The sequence below is a fragment of the Miniopterus schreibersii genome, assembly GCF_964146895.1.
Source record: "Miniopterus schreibersii genome assembly, chromosome: 2".
In the NCBI taxonomy this organism is placed as follows: Eukaryota; Metazoa; Chordata; class Mammalia; order Chiroptera; family Miniopteridae; genus Miniopterus; species Miniopterus schreibersii.
In genome coordinates, this window is record NC_138102.1 from 41028663 (window position 1) to 41050336 (window position 21674).

A 21674-nucleotide genomic window follows, 5' to 3' on the forward strand; every position below is an offset into this window, starting at 1 on the left:
CACAGGTGTTAAACAGCCCTCACCTCAGCCCGCACCCAGTCTAGGACTAAGCTGTTCTCCTTTCAAGTTTCTTCTTATAATCATTCGGCAGTAGTGCAAACCTACAAAGAGTCCATCGCAAGCATAAACCTCTAAACAGTCCATTGTAATGCCCTTTACTGAGTTGCCTCACAATTCTCTTCATGCATTCTCTCTCTTGATGCAAGAAATGAATAAACCTAACTTTGTTTGACAATGAAAGATTATCTGTGGTTATTAGGTGATGGGTTTTAGCTTAGAAAGAAGGGATTTAAACAACATCAATTACATTATACCTAAGACATTTTCTAAGTAATGACCATTATTTTAAAATATGCCCTTTCCTGAAATATAACACTGGAGAGATAAAATGGAAATTGGGAGCATCATGTCCAAATTCCATTTTTTTTTTCTTGGTACGCAAATAAGATACAAGCTTTATTCAAGGCCCCTGACATTAATGATAGAACCACGGTTAGAACTTATGTTACCTTTTATATTTTCCAGTGTACTTCCTCTATAAAACCTATCACTTTGCTATAAAGTTCTACATATTTGTGCTTCTCTCAAAAGTTCAACAGAATAAATCCTTGCTTATATAAAGCATATAATTTAACACTACTTTTAAAAATTGTTTCTTCAAGTATTTAGACTGATATTTAGAAATACCCCTTCCAAAGACACTTCTCTTTAAATAAGTTTCTTTTGTAATTTTCAGTTCCACCCATATACACAAAAAGATTTTCAAAACATTAAAAATTACGGCAGGAAGTTTCTGTGCACAATCTGCTGAGACTATTCTGTAATTCTTGTCTGAAGTCCTATTGCCTGGCTCTGATCCCGGCTCTGCAGCATGCTCACTGGAACTAAGGTGACCTTGGGCAAAGAACTCAATGTGTCCATGCCAAACAGGGAAAACAGTGCTTTCTATCACATAGTGTTGTTAAGACTAAATAAATTCATACATAGAAAATACCCAAAATAGAGGAATTAAGTATAGTTGAATAAATATTAGCTGTTGTTTTTATAATGGCAGTTAGCTATTAAGAATTATTATTATTGAAACTTTAAAAATTCATTTTCATATTTTATATTTGCATTTTATGAACAACAAATCTGACCTTTTAAGAATTAATAAACATCATTTTACAGTAGTTTTAGGTTCACAGAAAATTTGGGCAGAAAGTGCAGAGAACCCCATATGCCCTGCACCCCCACACATAACCTCCTCCACTATCAACATCCCCCACCAGAGGGTACACTTGTTGCAACTGATGAATCTACATTAACACACCATTATCACCCAAAGTCCATAGTTTACATTAGAATTTTCAATTTATTAGAAAATTTGTTTTTTAATGTTAAGGTATCTGTTAGAGATCTGTAGATTATTCTCATATTCGTTCGTGCAATTCAGAGCACATTCATTCTTGGTATTGTACATTCTGTGGGTTTGGGCAAATGTATAATGACATATTTCCATCGTTATAAGTATCATACACAGTATTTTCACTGCCCTACAAATCCTCTGTGCTTAATCTATTCATCCCTCCTTTCCCCCAAAACCCTGGCAACCACTGGTCTTTTTATTGCCTCTAATTCTGCTTTTTCCAGATGTCAAGTGATTGGAATCAGACAGAACATAGCCTTATTATATTGGCTTCTTCCATTTTATAATATGTAGTTAAGGGTCCTTCATGTCTTTTTGTAGGTTAATATCTTATTTTTTTAGCACTGAATAATATTCCATTTTCTGTATGCACCATGATTTATCTATTCATCTACTAAAGACATCTTGGATGTTTCCAAGTTTTGGTAACTATAAATAAAGCTATTAAAAGCATCTAGATGCAGGCTTTTGTATAGCCATGAGTTTTTAATTCTTTTAGTTAAATACCAAGGAACATAACTGCTATATCATATGGTAAAAGTATATTTAGTTTTGTAAGCAAAATTCACCTGTGAAATAAGATACTTTTATTCATTCTTACTATTATTGCCATTGTTCACTGATCTTTGACATGTTTTGCTGAACTAATGGAACATTGTATAATGATGACAAATTATCTTCAAAGAAACCAAGACACCCTGACATACATTAAACCCTAAAAACTATATGGTAGTAACCTTGTCAATCTACATGTTGGGGAAATAAAATATTCAGCAGTAATTCTTGTTAAGTTTTATCATATATGTCATAACTTTCCCATTTAGTTCCATCACTCTTGCTCTTCTTAGTCCCATTTCATACTAGTGTTGTTTTATTTATTATATTCCCCATAATGGCTTCAAAATACTTTCCTTTACTCATTCATGTATTGATAATTAACTTAACAAAGATTTTCTGAGCATCTTTGCCCATGCACTAGATTTGATTCTAAGCATATAAAGATGGATAAGACATAGGTACCATATTTAGAAACATTGTCTAAGAAGAAATAAAACACAAAGTAAGCTACAGTGTAATAATATTGATATGTACCTAGTGTTATGTACATATCAATATTAGCAGATAAGGGAGTGAAACAAGTTTACTTGAAGAGGTGGAAAAATCACCACAAAAATATTTGATTTTCATTTATGTCATCAACATATCGTGTCTGGGTTACTGTAGTCACAGCTCTCTCCAGACGAATTCTTAACACTTCCATTAGGTGTTGCCAGAATGTAAATCGATCAATGAACTGATTTTTGGCAAGGCTTGCTATGGTTAAGTGATTCGTGAGTTGGTTTATGCTAATCCCCAGCCTACATTGTGTATTATAACATTCTGGAATTTTATGCGGTTCCCTGCAGATGCTCAGCTTTCTGTAGTTATCAGGTTTCTGCTCCTGTTTCCAACTCCTGCAGTGATTATTCTACTATCCTTAGCCCTATTAATAACTATTTCTTCAGGCACCAGATTATTTTTCAATTTCTTTAAGAAAACTTGTCATAATCCCTAAATTTGTGTATCTTTTGCCTTTGATCCCATAAGATCTATTTTTCCACAAATAAAATTCTTCACACTGCACTGCATTTCCCTGATGACTCATCTTTATCTACCAGAGGCAGAAATTTGCATGGTGTCTAGCACAGAAGGGGTTTCAAGTAAGTATTTGTTGAATGAATGAATCAGCGCATGAACAGATTGAGAGGTAAGGGGTTAACATCAAAGATAAATCTAGGTTGTGGGTATACAGAAGCCATTAGTGACTCAAACTTAATTGGATGTACAAAATTTGTATTAAATTAGTGCCATATTACTCCCATATGAGCTCCATAATATAATTTATATTTCAGGAAAAAAATAAGGTTCTATCAAATATACTTGTATCATAAATGTAAGAACTATTAATAATTACTGTAAAAAATATTTTGATACAAAATCCATATTATTTTGCAAAATTATAACCAGAGGACCAGGATTTTGTACATTACTGAATTGGTAAATATAATTATTTATATTTTTAAAAATTTAGTATGAAACATTAGAGTTATAAGCAAATTAAAGGATGTCAACCATAATCAATCAAAAACTACGCCCAAGCATTACATTTTGTGTTATGTATCTCTTCCAAAATTGAGACATTACATATTAATCTAGAAAATTACACTCTTAAGTTCAGTGTTTTACACTCCAGTTTAACAATTAGCATTCAAATAATTACTTAGACTTATTAACTTTCACTCAAAATAGCACATTAAACTAATACAAAAATTCCAATCAGGTCTCTATGATGTGAAAATATGAGAGAGTTATTTATCTAATTCACAAATACTGACAGTTGTTGAAGAAAACTATGCTTATTAAATATGTTCTATATTTAACACATATGGTCCTTTGAATGTGAATATACTTATTCATTTTTGTTTCTGGCTAATATTCTTGACTAAAATCGATGTCAATATTTTCAATTCATTAGAAAACATGTTTTTTAATGTTAATTAAGATATGTATTAGAGATATGTGGTTATTCTTATATCTATTCTTGCAATTCAAAACACATTTATTAAATGTCTCATTTTTTGGAGGCATTCTGGTCATAAAGACTGTGAGGCAGTTGTTCTCAAGCACTTTTGGGAATAATTATTATTTATTATGCTTGTTAAATATAAATTTCCAGACTCTACCCATGGAAATGTTGACTCAGTGTTTTGGGAATTCTACAATCTGCATTTGTAACAGTACAGTGATAATTCTGATGGAAGTTGAATACTCCATGATCAAAAGTAGTGCTGTGATGTGTGAAAAGATAAAATGGAGCTGCCTGACTTGCCCTCAAGATCTTACAACCGGAGATTAAAGATGGCAGGGGACTGAATGGAAGTTACACTAACACTCTCCTGGGACCAAACTGGAACTACAACTAAAATATAGAAAAACCACCCTGAATAATCAACTGCAACTGAGGACGAGCTGGGGAGCACCCTCATAACCAAGGAGGAAAAGTGGAGGCTGCATACAGACCGGTAGGAAGTGCGGAGGCACAAGAGGGCTGGCTAGGCTCCCACAAGCAGCAGCTGAGGGTCCAGAGGGATATCTCAGCTGTGGGGGGTTCCCACTGAGGACTCTGGGGCCTAAACCCCAGGCTGGGCTTCCCAGCCCAGAGCACCAGAACTGAGAAAGGTGCCCACATAACATCTGGCTGTGAAAAGCAGCTGGGCTTCTATCTGCAAGGGAGGCAGCTGAAAATGCAGGTACCCTCTTAAAGAGCCAACAAACAAAGTTTCATGTGCAGCTACTCACCTGGGGCTCCAGCAGAGTGTCCTGGAGCTGTATGAGGAGTATCTAGGGTTGTGGGATCTGGAGATAGAGCTCAGAGGGCACCCCTTGGGATTCCTGTGCTGTGATATTTGCTCATACTGCATAGGACATCTTTCTCAGGCAGGCATTTACCTTCCAAGCAGCTTTTGCCTTCAGGGGAAGCAATTGTCCCATCTTGCTGGAAAACCTCTCACCCTACCCAGTGAAGTTTCTACAGCCTGAGGCTCATTAAAAGAATCATGTTAATCAGCCTGAAATCTGAGGCAGACCACAGGATGCTTTGAGTCTTTGGCTGATCAGCTTCTGGACCTGGTCCTTGGAAAAGCAGACTTTGGTGTGCATCTTGGTCCTGTCCAAACACACCAAGCCCCAGCAGAGGAGACCTCAAGCCGTGGGTTGTTGATAGCTCCAAAAAGGGTACTCAAGGCCAGTTACAAACATTGTCTGACATCGGCCTGCACCAGAGACCTTCCAAAAAGACTAAGAGTCCTAGTAGGCCTACCTAATACATAGAAACAAACCCAAATTGGCAGCCAAAATGAGGAGACCAAAAAACAAACCCCAAATGAAAGAACAAGAAAGGTCTCCAAAAAATGAGTTAAATGAAATGGAGATAAGCAATCTACCAGATATAGAGTTCAGAATACTGATTGTAAGGATGCTAAACAGCATGAAAAAAGATACGGAAACTATGAAGAAAATTAAGAATGACATAGCAGAAATAAAGAATACATTGGAAGGAATAAACAGCAGATTAGAGGAAGCTGAGGACTGGATCAGCAAATTAGAAGACAGGGTAGAAAAAATCACTCAGAGATCCAAAAAGAAAAAATTAAAAAACAGGAGGAGGACAGTCTAAGGGAGCTCTGGAACAACATGAAACATAACAATATTTGCATCATAGGCGACCCAAAAGAGGTCAAAAGTAAGCAAGGGTTAGAAAATCTGTTTGAAGAAATAATGGTAGAAAACTTTCCTAACCTGGTCAAGGAAAAAGTCACACAAGTTCCAAAGGCATAGAGAGTCCCAAGCAAGAAGAATACAAAGATGCCCACACCCAGACATCATAATTTAAATGCCAAAAATTCAAGACAAAGAGAAAATCTTAAAGGCAGCAAGGGAAAAGCAATCTGTTACCTACAAAGGAGCTCCCATAAGGCTGTCAGCTGACTCCTCATCAGAAACGCTACAGGCCAGAAGGGAATGGCATGAAGTATTCAAGGTAATGCGAAACATGGATCTGAAACCAAGACTACTCTATCCATCAAGGCTATCGTTCAAAATAGATGGTGAAATAAAGAGCTTACCAGACAAAAAAAGGCTAAAAGAGTTTAATCACCACCAAACCAGCATTAAGGGAAATGTTAAGGGAACTGCTGTAATTAGAAGTAGAAATAGAAGCATTGCAAGAAATGTTAGAGGGACCGCTGTAATAATAATAAGAAATAGAGAGAGAAACATCGGCATAAAGAATTGGCAATAAATAAGGACCTATCGATAATAACTTTAAGGGAGAGATCAACAACAATGCAGTCATAGTCATGGACTTTAACACCCCATTGACTTCACTGGATAGATCTTCCAGACAAAAAGTCAACACAGAAACAGTGACTCTAAATGGCATACTAGATCAGATGGATTTAATTGATACTTACAGAAAATTTCACCCTAAAGCTGCAGAATATATATTCCTCTCAAGTGCACATGGGTCATGCTCAAAGACAGACCATGTGTTAGGACACAAAACCAGACTCTACAAGTTCAAGAAGACTGAAATTATATTAAGCATCTCAGATCACAATGGCATGAAATTAGAAATCAACTACAGTAAAAATACTCAAGGAGTCTAAATAACATGTTATTAAACAATGAATGGGTTACCAATAAGATCAAGAAAGAAATTGAAAACTTCCTGGAAACAAATGAAAATGAACACACAACAACCCCAAATCTATGGGGCACAATGAAAGCAGTCCTAAGAGGGAAGTTCATAGCACTACAGGCCTTCCTCAAAAAGCAAGAAAAAATTTCAGTAAACTACCTAACCCTACAACTTAAAGAATTAGAAAGTTCCCCTGTGAAGCCATCTGGAACAGGGCTTTTGTTTGCTGGGACTTTTTTTTATTTATTTCTGCTTCGATTTCATCAGTTGTTATTAGCCTATTCAGGTTTTCTGATTCTTCCTGATTCAGTTTTACATGATCTCACTCATATGTGGAATCTAATAACAAAATAGACTGAGGAACAAAATAGATCCAGAGACATAGAAGCATGGAACAGATTTATGAATCTCAGAGGAAAGGCAAGGGTGGGGGCGTGGGTGGGGAGAGATTAATCCAAGAATTTATATGCATATATGCACAACCCTTGGACACAGACAATAGTGTGGTGAAGGCCTGGGGGGTGGGAGTGAATGCAGGGTGGAGGGGATCGATGGGGGAGGAGGGGGGATACCTGTAATACTTTCAACAATAAAGATAAATTTTAAAACAATAAAAATTTAAAAATGTTCTTACAACCTATTATAGTTAACACAACTCACATACAAAACTATACTCCTTAGTGGCCCATAAAAACTAATAATGGTTTTGGGGCTGGTTGTGGAAATAGAATGATACTTCAGAAATATGTCTAGTAATTATACAGGATATTGAAGAAGTACTTGACTGTATCTTAGAGAGTTAATTCAAATATTCCAAACCTGATATTAATAATAGTAAAAGAAAGAGACTTGGAATTTGTTTTCAATAACAACATTTGGTATCTTAGCATTGTCAATCCCTTTTGCTATTTATGTGTATATATATATATATATATATATATATATATATATATATATATATACATATATATGTGTGTGTGTGTGTGTGTGTGTGTATTTGTGTATGTATATATGTGTGTATGTTGTATGTGTGCTTTAATTGCCCTGCCTTAACCAGACACAAACCCAACTTCAGTAATCAGTGAAATGCACATAACCAAGAAAGATCACCTCAGTTTCATTCAACTTTAGTCAGGTTCCTTCTTGACTAATAACTCCCTGACCTCCCTTTCCTTAGAGGATTTATTTTAGAAAACTTGTGAGTTTTTTTTTAAACTTGCGTTAAAAAATTCTCTGTCCCTTTGAGATGCAAATCTTCTTCTGTCTTCTTATCAGTTTTACAACCAAAACCTGTCTTTGTCAAGGACCTGAGAACCATCCCTTTGAAATGTGAGCATCAAGAAAGATAGGGCATCAATCTGCTCATTTCTGTGAAAGGGTAGGAGCCTCACTTTGATAAATGTCCTTACCAAACACAAACGGCCTGATCACATTGACCAACAGCTCCCCCCTCTACCCTCCCCCCAACACAGACATACCCAGGTGCTTAAAACTGTCCCACATTTTGTTTCAGTAGAGCTGAGTCCAATCTCTCTCCCTTACATTCCAACAGTCCTGACACCCATTTCAGTAGTTTTGAATAAAGCCTTCCTTTCCTGTTTAATTTTAACACTACATGAAAACAATGGGACTGTGAACTCAGTAAATTTAGAAAAATCTCTCTGACCCAAGCCTTCTTCTAGATATTTAAAAAATTTAAATTCACATGAAAATAAGCAACAGAAAAGGATTGTGATCAACTCCTATATAACCCATATAAGGTTATAACAAATATAGTATTCTGCTACTATCTCTACAGTGAAAGCTCACCAGAAAGGCATTCAAAATATAGACCACAATTTCAAAACACCATTTTAAAATGGGCTGAAAGGCACTGAGAAAAACAAACAAACAAACAAAACAAAAACACCAAATAGTAATATAAATCAGAAATAGAAAAATTCAGAAATGAGATTAGAGATATCAAACAAAGAAGAAAGGAAGAAAAAGTCATTTAAAAATAAAGTAAAGTTGAGGCTAAAAACAATCAAATTGAGACTGATACCAAAAATCATATAGGGTAAATCACCATCCCCAGCCTAATGGTTTTATAGTCCCTAATGCCCTATTGCATATGATGCTTTCTTATAATGCTAATATACAAAGATAGTGTTTTATAGGAGCTCTTCATGCTGCTTCATAGAGACTTATTTTAGAGATACTGATAAATAAGTGCTGTAATAAACAAAGTCATACGTTTTTGCTCCTCACAGTATGGTCCATTGAACAGCAGCAACAGCATACTCTGGGAGCACATGAGGAATGTCCTATTTCACATCTCCTGTATCATACTCAGCTTTTTAACAAGAGCCCCGAGAGAGTTTTGTATATACATTTGTATACACAAGAGACTTTGAGAAGCTTTGGGCCCAGATCACATGCTCTGCTATTTATTTTAATTATTTATAGTTAGTGAGCACTTAATTGGCCAATAAACTATATGAAAATATTCCTTCTCCACAGGAGAGGTATGCAAGTTATTAAAGAGCTGAAAGTATGCCCAACTTGTTCCTACATGATGCATTTTAGCAATTAATCCCGAGGGAGACTATAGCAATTCTGGTAACCATTCTGTTTATTTGCAACAGAATGTAAAAAATAGACCTGAATATTAATATGGTTTGTTTTGGGGTTTATTGATACCTACATGACTTTAGTCAAGTCATCATAAAATATATCTGATGATATGTTCTTAAATTTTAGTTTTTTACTTCCTCTATTGATCACACAGTTACACTTAACACTGTTCTAGACAAAACAGACCATAACTTTACTTTATGTAGTCTGGTGTGGTACAGATTTAGTTATGAGATTTGCAGATTGGGTGGTAGATCTGGAATGCATGCTGGGAGGCTCCTCAAGCTTTAACTAATCAGTCTTTCCTTTTCACCTCAGTGATTTGACATCAGTTCTGTGTCTAAGTCAAAGCAATGAAAATCATTTCTTAGGCATTCAAGGACAAACCCTTTTATTTCAATTCTATTATTTAAATTCATGAATGTTATATATGACTTTTCAAGAGAATGAAAAATTATTTTAGATTATTCATTAGATATCCAGATTCCATTAAATAATCTTGTTAACAAAATAGCAAGAGGCCAGGATGGGTCTCAATTATTTAGAGACCAAAATGGAAATGTATAATCAGGATAATATTCAGTGATTACATATTAATTGAAATGTATTTAACTGGGACATATATTTCATTTCCATTTAGTATAATTTTCATCAGTAGTATAAAAACTGCAGTTGAGGACAACTTCAAAGTGCTTAAAATTTTGAACATTCTACAGATGGGAGTGTTTCTTTGTGAATTTTTCTATTTATTTTATCATGCAGGGTTTTATAATGTTTTAGTAATAGGCACTTGTAAAATACAGGGTGGGTCAAAAGTAGGTTTACAGTTGTGAGTACCTGAAACATAGTTATTCTTGTATTATTATTTATTAATTATTGTATCATTTTTCCACATGAACAACTGTAAACCTATTTTTGTCCTACCCTGTATAGATCAAAGTATACAGTCATTATTCAAGATTATTTTCACTATGTCACAAATGTTCGAACCTAAGTAACCTTATAAAGATGATTTATTTTTAGTGTAACTGAATAAAGTAAACACAACAAGCTATTTAGTTATTTTCAGTACCTTTTTCTTATATTTGTGATAATTTATTAATGTGCTATTGTCAACAATTAGCAAAAGTAAGCTGAATACACTTTCATCCAATTTGAAAAAACTTTAATTTTATAAATACTACACATACTTTTAATATATATATTTGGAACTACTATTAATGGAAACAATTTTATATGCATGTATTACCTGTTTAAATAATTTGTACTGAAAATTTAAAAATCATCAATTAGACAATATAAAATAATACAAAATAATTTATATGATATGAATAAATACATAGTTATAGTAGTTCTGGGGGGAAAAATAAAGATTACATTTCCTAAAGAAAATCCCACTTGTAGTATTTTTTTAGTTCTTTCTAGTCTCCATGCCTACCTGAAATTTTTAAGTGAAGGTCATTTATGATGAAAATAAGTTTGAGAAATCCAAGAATTTTCACTCACTCTACAATCCTTATAGTAGTCCCACCTTATCCACAAAAGATACACTTGAAGACCCCAGTGGATGCCTGAAATCAGAGCTAGTGCCAAATCCTATATATACTACTTTTTCCTATACATACCTATGATAAAGTTTAATTTATAAATTAGGCAGAGTAAGGGATTAACAACAATAATAATAAAAGAACAATTATAACAATATACTGTATAAAAGTTATGTTGATATGGTGTCTCTCTCTCAAAATACCTTATTGAGCTCTACTCACCCTTCTTGTGATGATGTGAGTTGATACAGTGCCTACCTGATGAGATGAGGTGAGGTGAGTAACAGGCACTGTGATACAGGGTTAGTCTAGTATAAGAGACACTTGAACACAAGCACTGCAATACTGTAACAGTCAATCTAATCAAGTTGGCTACTAAGTGACTAATGGGTGGGTAATATATCCAGTGTGTATTCACAGGACAAAGGGATGATTCATGTCCCCCATGGGATGGAATGGGATGATGCAGGATTTTACCATGCTACTCAAAATTGAATGTGATTTAAAATATATGAATTATTTTTGGAATTTTTCATCTAATATTTTTGGACCATGGTTGACCAAGGGTAACTGAACCCCCCAAAATGTGGATAAGGGGGTCTTTTGTATTACTAAATATGGTTGATCCTTGAACAACATAAAGGTTAGGACCACTAACCTCCACCCAGTTGAAAATCCACATACAACTTTTGACTTCCCAAAAAGTTTACTAATAGCCTACTGTTGGCCAGAAATCTTACCAATAATATGAAGTCAATTAACAAATAGTTTGTATGCTACATGAATTATACACTGTATTGTTATAATAAAGTAAGCTAGATAAAAGAAAATATTATTGACAAAATCATAAATACATTTATAATACTGTATGTTTTATTGAAAAAAAAAACCTGCCTTTAAGTGTCCTGCATAGTTCAAGTGCACATTGCCCAAGGGTCAACTGTAAATCAGGAACCTTTATTATTCAGTGGCTAACAAAGCATCATTTTCATTGTACTATGCACTATTCTCTTCCAAGGTCATTTTACTATGCATATGGAACACACTGTTCTCTTCCAAGGTCATTGTTAGTACCATTATGTAGATGCAATTGTTAGAGGCTGATCTAAGGTTAGTTACTAAGTGACAAATCCAAAGTACAACATAAACAATAGAACAAACAAGTCCTGTATATTCTAGGCTATAGAAGATCAACCAACTTTTTTTTCTAGATCTAGTAACTTGATATCAGATGTGTTATCCCCCTATTTCTAAATTAACCTCATTTCAGTTTAACATTTTCTGTTTTGCTTAGCCTACCACCTGAGGTAACACATAGAGAAATGCTTTGAAGCTGGACAGTGCTATCAACGGCAGGTACCAAATCATTTCTCCTATTATGATGCAGCAGGCAGTTTGTGGAACAGGGAATAGTTGAGAATAGAGATGATGAAAGGTTTGAGATCTGAGTCCTGGATTCTTGAAATATTTAGGATGTGGGAAGATGAGGAGAAGCCATTAAAGAAAAGAGGAAGAACTTCTCATATGATAAGAAGAACTTAACGGTAAACAGTACTTATAAAGACAGACTTTGGGAGACCGAGTAAGAGGAAATGCAGGAGGCCCTAGGGGTCAGAATGCTGCGCCGGTGCTCTGACTACACCAGTCTCTACTGGCCCGGGTCATAACTACTCCGCAGGGGCCTGGAGAGAACACCCGTGGGAAACAAGTCAAATGAACACACACTTAACAGACTTCGTTATCATTTACAGGTTTCTCAGTTAAAGTAAACTTATTTTTAAAACTGCTAAACAAGCTAACTAATATTGTACGACCAATGATGAATATGACAATAGGCAAAGATGAATTATTTCAGGCAATTTGAAGACTTAAAATCATGATACTATTTTTGAAAGTCCGGTATCTGAATCAACTTGTGATTAAATTCATTTTGCCTGAGATTATTACTGTGAACCACCTTATCAAGATGAATTTGATCATGGTTTACGTATTACTTGTTTTTAAAAAACAAAGTTGTTGCAATTTAAATTATAATATAACATAAGAATCGCAAGCAACGCTACTGCAATATTTCAGAAATACACATTGGATAGTCTGTTACAGCCTGTCTTTAGTAGTAGTCTGGTTTGTTTTTGAACATTTTGAACTATCAGAATTTGGGAATATTAGAAGAGTAGTCAAATAGTTGTAAAAGTATTGATGGTAGCGACAGTAGGTTTGCTCAGCATGGCTAAAGGGATTTTTTCCACAGGTGTTTAGAACCCGCATCAGTTAGCTACTTTGAAAAGATAGCAGGTGTCAGAGGGGAGCTGAAATGAAGGTTTAAAACCATTCCAATTCTGCAAATCAGGTTACTAGTGAAATATACATACCTATATAAATGAGCCAAGTTCAATAAATTAAAAAATAATATAAATTTCTGTAACACTGGGATTTTAAAACCATTCTACTGAAATGAGAAATTATTTTCAGTTTCCTAAGAGGGAACATTACATAGTATAGTTGGCTGCATTTTGTAAGAAACATAACAGTTAACATTTAATTATAGACTTTAGGTAGGAGTCAAATAAAGATAGTTTTAAAAAGCTAAAAATTTGTTAATTTGATATCATTTGGTGATGAAAACACAATTATATCTAAAGGAACATAAATATTTTGGCTGTGAAATGTTGCACACCGAAGTATATAAACCCTTGTGTTGCCTGACATAAATGTGAACCGAAACAGAAATAGAAAATCAGTTTAAGTGGTTATTAGTACAGTATTTAACAACTTGGACATCGGCACAAATTGAGCAAAATCATTAAATTTACTTGACACAATTATTCCTTATAATGATATATAGAAATAAATAAATTCATTTTTGAGGGAACAAAATACTTATATTGTATTTTACAAAGAATAATCACCAATGTAAGGTAGAAACGATGGTGCATTTCAAGTTCTAAACACAAACGACAGCCTGGTAAGATTTCTAGAGAACAATATTTTAAAGTCAGCAAGACCATGTAACACTACGTGTTTACTTGCTTTACCAGTGTATCAAACTAGCCAAACACAGGGAAAATATTGCAGTGCTTTATAACACAGAAATACGACCTAGCCTTTGCTGCTCTCCTTGCCCCTCTCTCTTTCAGAGTGTGAGCCACAGTGGTTTCCTCACCGCTTATTAAAAATTGAACGGCAACAGCTATAAACTCTTAGAAACGTAACAGGCAAGCCATTTATAGCAGATGTGGACTTTTTAAATGTTTGCTTGGAGTTGCTGAAAACCATGTATATCTTAAATCTTCCCAATTCTGATGAAGAGTCACTTGTATCATATCTGCCCATTTCAGTAGTAATTGAAAACAGTGTTTTGAAGTAAAAGAAATCATTCTTGCCACCTTGACAAGTACGGTTCTGTGAGAAAACTATTTGTGGGTGAATATCCTTCATTGTCTCTACTTCTCATTGAAACAAATAAAAAAAGGTTATCTATTAATACATAACAAGTTCTTGAGTTTATAAATAATTTCGGGAGTAAAAAATCCCTAAAAACTTACTAATTCTACACATACACACACTCACAACTGATATTAGAATGAAATTACAACCTAAGCTATTTTTATAATACTTTTTATGCTTTAATATTCAAATGACAATGAAATTACAGTACATATCAATACTAAAGATAGCATGAAAGTGAAAGGTTATTCAAAAGTATCCTAAAAGATAAATATCATAACTCCAAAACACAGTGGAGGACATTTTAACTCTTAGTAAAAATATTTTTTCTAATAAAACCATTCTGTTTTCATTTTTTCTCCTGTGATAAACTATATTTAAACCAACAATAAGAACACATATCCCTCTCTGCTCCTACAAGACTAGAAGATATTTAATTTTCACTAGGAAATTGTATTAATACATTGAGGAATTTTGTGGCCCTTTGTTCAGTTGCTGCTCCAAGGGTGCTAAATCCCATCTGTTTATCTTCTATGTTAAATTTATTACTGTGTTTGACAGAAAAATGTATTTCTTTGTATTAACTGTCTCTTTGATTTTGCACCTCTTTTGACTTTCATCCCTTTAACCAATGTTTGGCTTGTAAATAAGGACCTAGAAGGAATCGGGCATTGATGTTTGAAACATTAGTAGTGTTCTAAATTAATTACAAGATAACTGAAAAGTACATAAATTCTCCCACCATGAAAGGACATGTCCAACAGGTCCAAAATAGCCCATTGTGACTCAGAGGGGGACTATCAGGTCAGCCTCCACAGAGGGCACAGGTCCAGGAGATTACTTTATAAAGTAATTGCCTTTGGTATGACCTGAGATGAATGAATACTTGAAAGTCAGCTGCTCTGGGTACATTAACTTTCACGCTTACTTCTCAGTTGATAACTTTAGTTGTCTCGTCCATGTAAACAAATGCATGCACATAACAATGGAGGGCAGAGAAACTTTATTCCTCATTTTTCATGGTAACACAAGGAAACTAAATTCTTTTGGTGATTTTTTTTTTTTTTAATTAGTTCCATCTTTTGTGATATTGACCAGTCCCAGTCCAGCTATACCAGAAATGTTTTTCAACCCATACAATCAAAACAAAGTGAATGATTGGTGAGCATTTTTGGAAGACCAAATTCACAGGAGTTAAATCCAAATAGTTTTTTACCATAACTAATCATATATTTAACCAATTTCCTTGTAATTTGACTATAATAAAAATCTATTAAAATATTTTTATATTATGACATAATATTAAAATGAAGCGTTTACTTATTTAGTAGAGCTATCCATCCTAGTTACACAATATTCACCAATATACATTTAATATCCACCATACTAGTTACTAGTTTTTTTTATGCCCTAAGGATTATCCCATTTTTAAAACCTTTAATTCTCACAGCTCATGATCATTCACTAGTTTTTCATACAAAAGTGTTATCCCCATTTAAAGCCATAAGTTAAAAATAAACAAAACCTTAAGAATGGTATTAGAATCATACACTTACAGTCTGTGATTTTGAGTGTCCTCTTGACTTCTCCACTTCCTGATCCCCCACAGCCATCCTCATCGTCACAGTCCCCGCTGACCTGGTCGACGCCACCACCACTGCCCATGGGAAGCTCCCACTTGTCGGGTTTGGGCGACCTACCCTGTAGCAACTAAACATGAATAGAGCAAACATTTACTAAGAGTAAATTCAAATCATCTAAGAATGCTATTCAGGAATATATGTAGAAATTAGGATTATTCTCTTATGTGGGTCCACTATTTTGATAGTGGGTCCACTTTACCAAATCAAGTGTATAAGAAGAGTAAAAACTACTGAAATAATGATAAACAATGACCAAAGCCTTACAGACAAAAGGGCTATGATCTGAATATTATCTCTGTGCTAAAGCTTTGGAAAGCAAATGAAACCAGGTCTTCTTTCTGATGGAGAGTTTGCCTAGAGAATCCTTTGTTTCTGAATAAACAATGTTTAAGCGTGATAAACTCCAACACAACACGACTTGCTTTCAGTATACTGGCTGATAATATTGTGCTGTTTTTTTTAAACCAACAATCCAAAATTTCTCAAATAGTAGATTACCAAAAGTGGTACTATTGTTCAGAAAAGATTTAAAAATTTAGAATTTTGGACATATTCATTTTTAGATTTAGTTAAAGTTTCTTGGATCAAATACATAGTCCAATTCATATAGCACAGAACTGAACCTTGGAACAAAGGACTTAAGTTCTACTTCCATTTCTAGAAATAAGTTAAGAAATTTAACCAACTTCTTGGTTCTCAAGTATTTCATTTACTTTTATGAGCAAAATAGATGGAATAGACATTTTCCCTGGAGCATGGGAATGCTGGTAATATTTTTTGAATAATATTATAAATGCTGGAATTCCTTTTCAAAAAGTTGATGTTATAAATAATAAATAATAGAACATTTTACTTAATGTGAAATCTGAGTAAAATGATCCAATATATGATAGTTACCCCTCTAAGGCAGTTTTGGAGAACACATGACCAGGCATGAGCACTAGAGGGTACTGCTATATTATGAATGAAATACACCTCTGCTGAACACTTAATGGTCATTTAAATTTTCAGAGTGCTTTATGAAAGTATTACAGTTGTTACTTCTAAGAAATTTTCTATATAAGGATATTGATTAGCAGGCAATAATTAAACACACAACCCAAGAAGAGCATTTCATATTGAAAATCAAAGTGTGAAATATTCTCAGTATACTTAAGACAAATATGTTTAGCACCTAAAGAACATTTACACTAAGCAACTACACTTTGACAATTTATAAACTTTCAAAATTAAAAAGAAAAAATGGTTACAAATTCTGAAATATTACAGTTCCTTAAAATGTATTTTCCCTAACAAAAATAAAATGTTAGAACAACTTGACAATAATTTAAAAATTCTTCTCATAATTTATTTCTATAGATCAGCATTTCCCAAAATTTATCACTAGGTATTACATTTAAAAAGAGGGCTTCCTTCATGGTCAAGTGGATTTAGGCAACCTTAAGTTACTATGTTTAATGCACTGATGTGCACTCTTCTTCCTGCAGGGGAGATACAGATACATAACAAAGCACATACAGATTCAAAATCCAAAAAAGGAAAGGAAGGGTATTATTTTATAATATTTAATACCACTTGTTATTTAGCATAATCATAAAGGGCTTGGTCTCTGAGGTCCAACATACTTAGATTTGAATCCTGATTCTGACATATATTTACCATGAGACATTATGCAAGTTACTGAAAAACTAACTCAGTTCCCTCATATCTAAAACAGGGACAACAATATGCTTAGGCCATCTTTTTATTGTGAGAAAAAATATACATATAGTACTTTGCATAGTGTTAGGACATTAAAAATTAATATATTTTATTATTATTTTCTACTTTATTGTAAATTTTATTACAATATTACTTAAACACCCACAACACATTAATTGAAAGAATTATTTGATAAAGAATTCAATTACCTGACTTAGATTAAAATTTTTATAAGTATTACCTGATAAGTACAATAAAAGCCAAACTTTGCAGTGATGTGTAATTCCCTTTTGCCCCTGACATTATTTCCAACACTTTCCCATTTAAACTTTGTTTTCCCTTTACTACCCTAATTATTATTACATTTTATTGGTATCTTGGCAAAACAAAGATGGAAGCTCGGGAACACCTACAATATACAAGTCACAAAGACCCAACCCAGTGAGTTTGAACTAAAAAATGTAAACAGAAAGATAGTGCATGTAAAACAAAACTTACTATTTTAAGAAATTGGTTGTGGTTGAAAGCAATTAAATGTATTAATTGTCAGGCAATGATTCATTTATTTACCATGACTGGCAAAGAGAATTGAGAATATATTATTTTGAAAAAAACTTTGTTATGTTTTCTACATTTCTAGATCACTGAAGATCTAAGAAACATCTAAGACACATGAATTCACATTTTTTAAAAAAAGAACTGTACAAAACTATATTTCAATTTAATTTAAATATTTGTGGTGGGCAGGATTGTAAAATAGGCCCCAAAGTTTCCCACTCTAGTCCTTGGACTGTGAATATTATGTCACTGTCATATCCACTACATTACATGGCAAAAGGAAATTTGCAAATGTAATTAAGGTTATTAATCAGTTGACTTTGAGTTCATCCAAAGGGAGATTATATAGGTGGGCCTAATGTAATCACATGAGTTTTTTAAAAGCAGAAAGTTTTACCTGGCTCTCAGCAGATGTCAGAGTATTTGAAGTTTGGGGAGGGAGGAAGGAGGATTGGACTTTAGAGATCATGCTGTTGGCCTTGAGGTGTAAACTTGGATGCAGTAAGAGGCCCCATGAGGGATTCTGCCAAAAGTCCTGTGGCCAGGAACTGTACTAGTAACCTCTAGGAGCTGAGAGTGATCCACCTTACAGCCAGCAAGGAATCCAGCCCTCAGCCCACAACTGAATTCTACCAACAACCTAGCTGAGCCTAGAGGAGGGGTCTCCCCCTAATCCTCCAACTGATTCAGGCTTCGCCAGCAACTTGACTTCAGGCTTGTGAGACCCTAAGCTGAAAGTCCTGAGCAAGGAGCCCCCTGAGCAAGGAGCCCATCTGGCCTTCTAAACTATGGGACTATGAGTTAATAAAGGAAAGTTTTTTAAGCTGCTGCATGGTAACTTGTGCAGCAACAGAAAAAGAATACACTCTCTAACCTCCAAATGTGCCACATACTTCTTGGGAAATGTTTTTGTCTGGTCTCTTTTGATTCTCTAACATATTCCTCAGAACAAAATGTCAACATATCCATAAAACAACACCTTACTGAGAAGATTATGCCCTTGGAAATAAGCTATCAGATTTTCCCTGTTCTCAACCTTTCCGTTTCTCTGCCTTTTCACAATCCCTTTCACTGTTTTCCAAGTCTCTGAGCAAGAGGTATAATTGTTTCCTATGATCAACTTATCCATACATATCCACAATCTCATCTGACCCATGCTCCCAGGATCCCAATAATCCCGTCCTCCTCTAGTAGGGTCCATAGCTCTGTCTTCTCTGAATGAAGGTTCTGCCTTACAATGCTCATTTTCTCACTTTTCAATCATCATACATCCACAAATGTTCATTCTCATTCTCACAATTATAATAGAAGTTAACATAAAAATTTCCAAGAAATTTCCAATCAACAAAAACAATAGGATTTTCACAGTAAGATCCTTATTCAAAATCTCATGACTTTTGGACTATTTTGATTTCTTCTGAGTTTGCTCATTTTTCTCCACACATCAAAAATAAAGATGTTTCAATTAACAGTGTAAATTCTCTGGGTTTTTGTTGTTGCTGCTGTTTTTTAATAAAATAAAATAAAAATTTTTAAAATCCTCTGTTCTTTTTAGTGTCTTTCTGGGAACGCATCCTGATAGATTGTGTTCTCATCTGTATACAAATTACACTCAAGTCTTTATTTGCAGCCCCTGTTACTCTGTAGTTCATCTCTAAGCAGCAACTGGATATAAAATGAACTCTACCACTTTGTATTTAAAATAGAACCATTTTTCTTGACTATTAAGGTACCACCACAACTTATCTCCCCAACTCACTCAGTGCAGTGGACATCAGTCTCTCCCCCCTACTACCACCAGATTATTTCCCCCTAATCAGTACTTCACCATGTCATCTCTCTGCCTGAACATTCTTTGTGACTCTACTATCAAAGACCACTGGTTCCCAAGATGTGTCTGGAGGACAAATATCAGTCCAGATAGATGAGTTACAGGAAGAGGTCTGGTGGTAAAGTGCTTGAAAAATTCATAGTATGGCCCCTTTCTGATATCCATGAACAAAGAACTCATGAGGAATTTGACAGGAAGCATTTTTGTTTAGCTGTGTTTCACCTGTCATTTTCCAAATTTACATAAGCAAATTAACCCTCCCCTCACTCAACATCAATTGACATACTTTTGAAATGAGGTCTAAAAAAAAAAAAAAAGTCAAATTTAGCTTGCTTGCAGTCAAGGTTCAGTGTAATATACTTTTTAGTTTTTATTTTGAAATATGTTTCTTTATTGATTTTTAGAGGGAGAGGGAGAGAGAGATAGAAACATCGATGAGAGGAAACATAGATCGGCTGCCTCCTGCACACCCCCTACTGAGGATTGAGCCCACAACCCGGGCATGTGCCCTGACCAGGAATCGAACGGGTGGCCTCTGGGTTCATAGGTGGACACTCAATCACTGAGCCACACCGATCGGGCTAGAATATACTTTTTAAAGAAATTATGTCTCAACACAGCTCCCCAGCACCCAAATTCAGCCACACAGCATTGTATGTTTTTCTCACAGAAACTGTGCAAATTTATAGTCTATAATTTTGTTTATGATTGTTTTATAGTCTCCTCACTTCCAATTCCTGTTTTTCCTTCACACAGAATACCCCCAGAATACCTTCCTGAACTCATCACATTATACCTAATTTTAAGTTTAAACTCAAATAACTTTTGTTCCAGTCCATACATATTTCTCTGATCTTTTAAATCTGTGTGAACCATTCATTGACAATTAACTCTTGGGGCATATTCTGTGACATTCTGAATAATGGCAAGTTTCTCAAAGACAAGATCATGATTGAATCATTTTATACTCCCCATCATGACCATAGAGATTTCCACATTGTCTACGATAAATAAATATGATTTATTTTAACTTTAAAGTTAATTTATTATATTTACCCTGTCTTCAATGCTCTTTATATCTAACTTAGTAAAGGTTTTTCTCATTTACTCAAATCTTCAGAGGCCATATGTTCTAAAATAACTTTTGGATTTATGCTTATTGACTGGAAGATGGATTCATTATTCACTCAATGACATTTATTGAGCACATACTATGCAATGTTTATGTATTTTGAAAGATATACATTCCTATAAATGAGAAGACATGGTTTTAGTTCTTAACAAGTGCTCAGTATATACTTTACCTTAAATTTGGCATTCATGAATATGTAATAATATAGAATTAAAATAAAAGAAATAATCTGAAGTTGGATAAAAGGAGAAACAGACTAAAGGTTTAGTTTTGTGATCCCACTAAATTATTTTTCTGTTTAATTCTAAATAATAAATAAGTCAAAAACAATCTTATTCCTAAGTACCTGGAAACATCTAAGAAATTGTTTAAACAAAAATTTGACATTAAACTATCATGTTAAGAAATATTTCCCTAATATATCTGTTTGCCATACTAATTTCTATAAACTAGGAAGAAAGGGGACATTCCAATTACCTTTTTAAATGAATTTGTAGAAATCTTTTCAAATAATTGACTTGTGCAAAAATATTTTTTTCTAGAGTATGGAGA

General features: G+C 34.2%; 1 protein-coding gene across 3 annotated transcripts in view; it reads right to left on the bottom strand.

The window, feature by feature from the left end:
- GPC5 (glypican 5) overlaps positions 1-21674 on the bottom strand; it is a 1126386-nt gene that overhangs the window by 540730 nt on the left and 563982 nt on the right. For 2 of the 3 annotated variants that reach the window (XM_081130889.1, XM_081130890.1), the window contains exon 7: positions 15814-15967. In XM_081130889.1, the coding sequence (XP_080987015.1) occupies positions 15814-15967 (154 nt within the window). Of the gene's footprint in view, positions 1-14851; positions 14912-15813; positions 15968-21674 lie in introns of those variants that run through there. The other variant, XM_081130891.1, reaches the window with a different exon arrangement.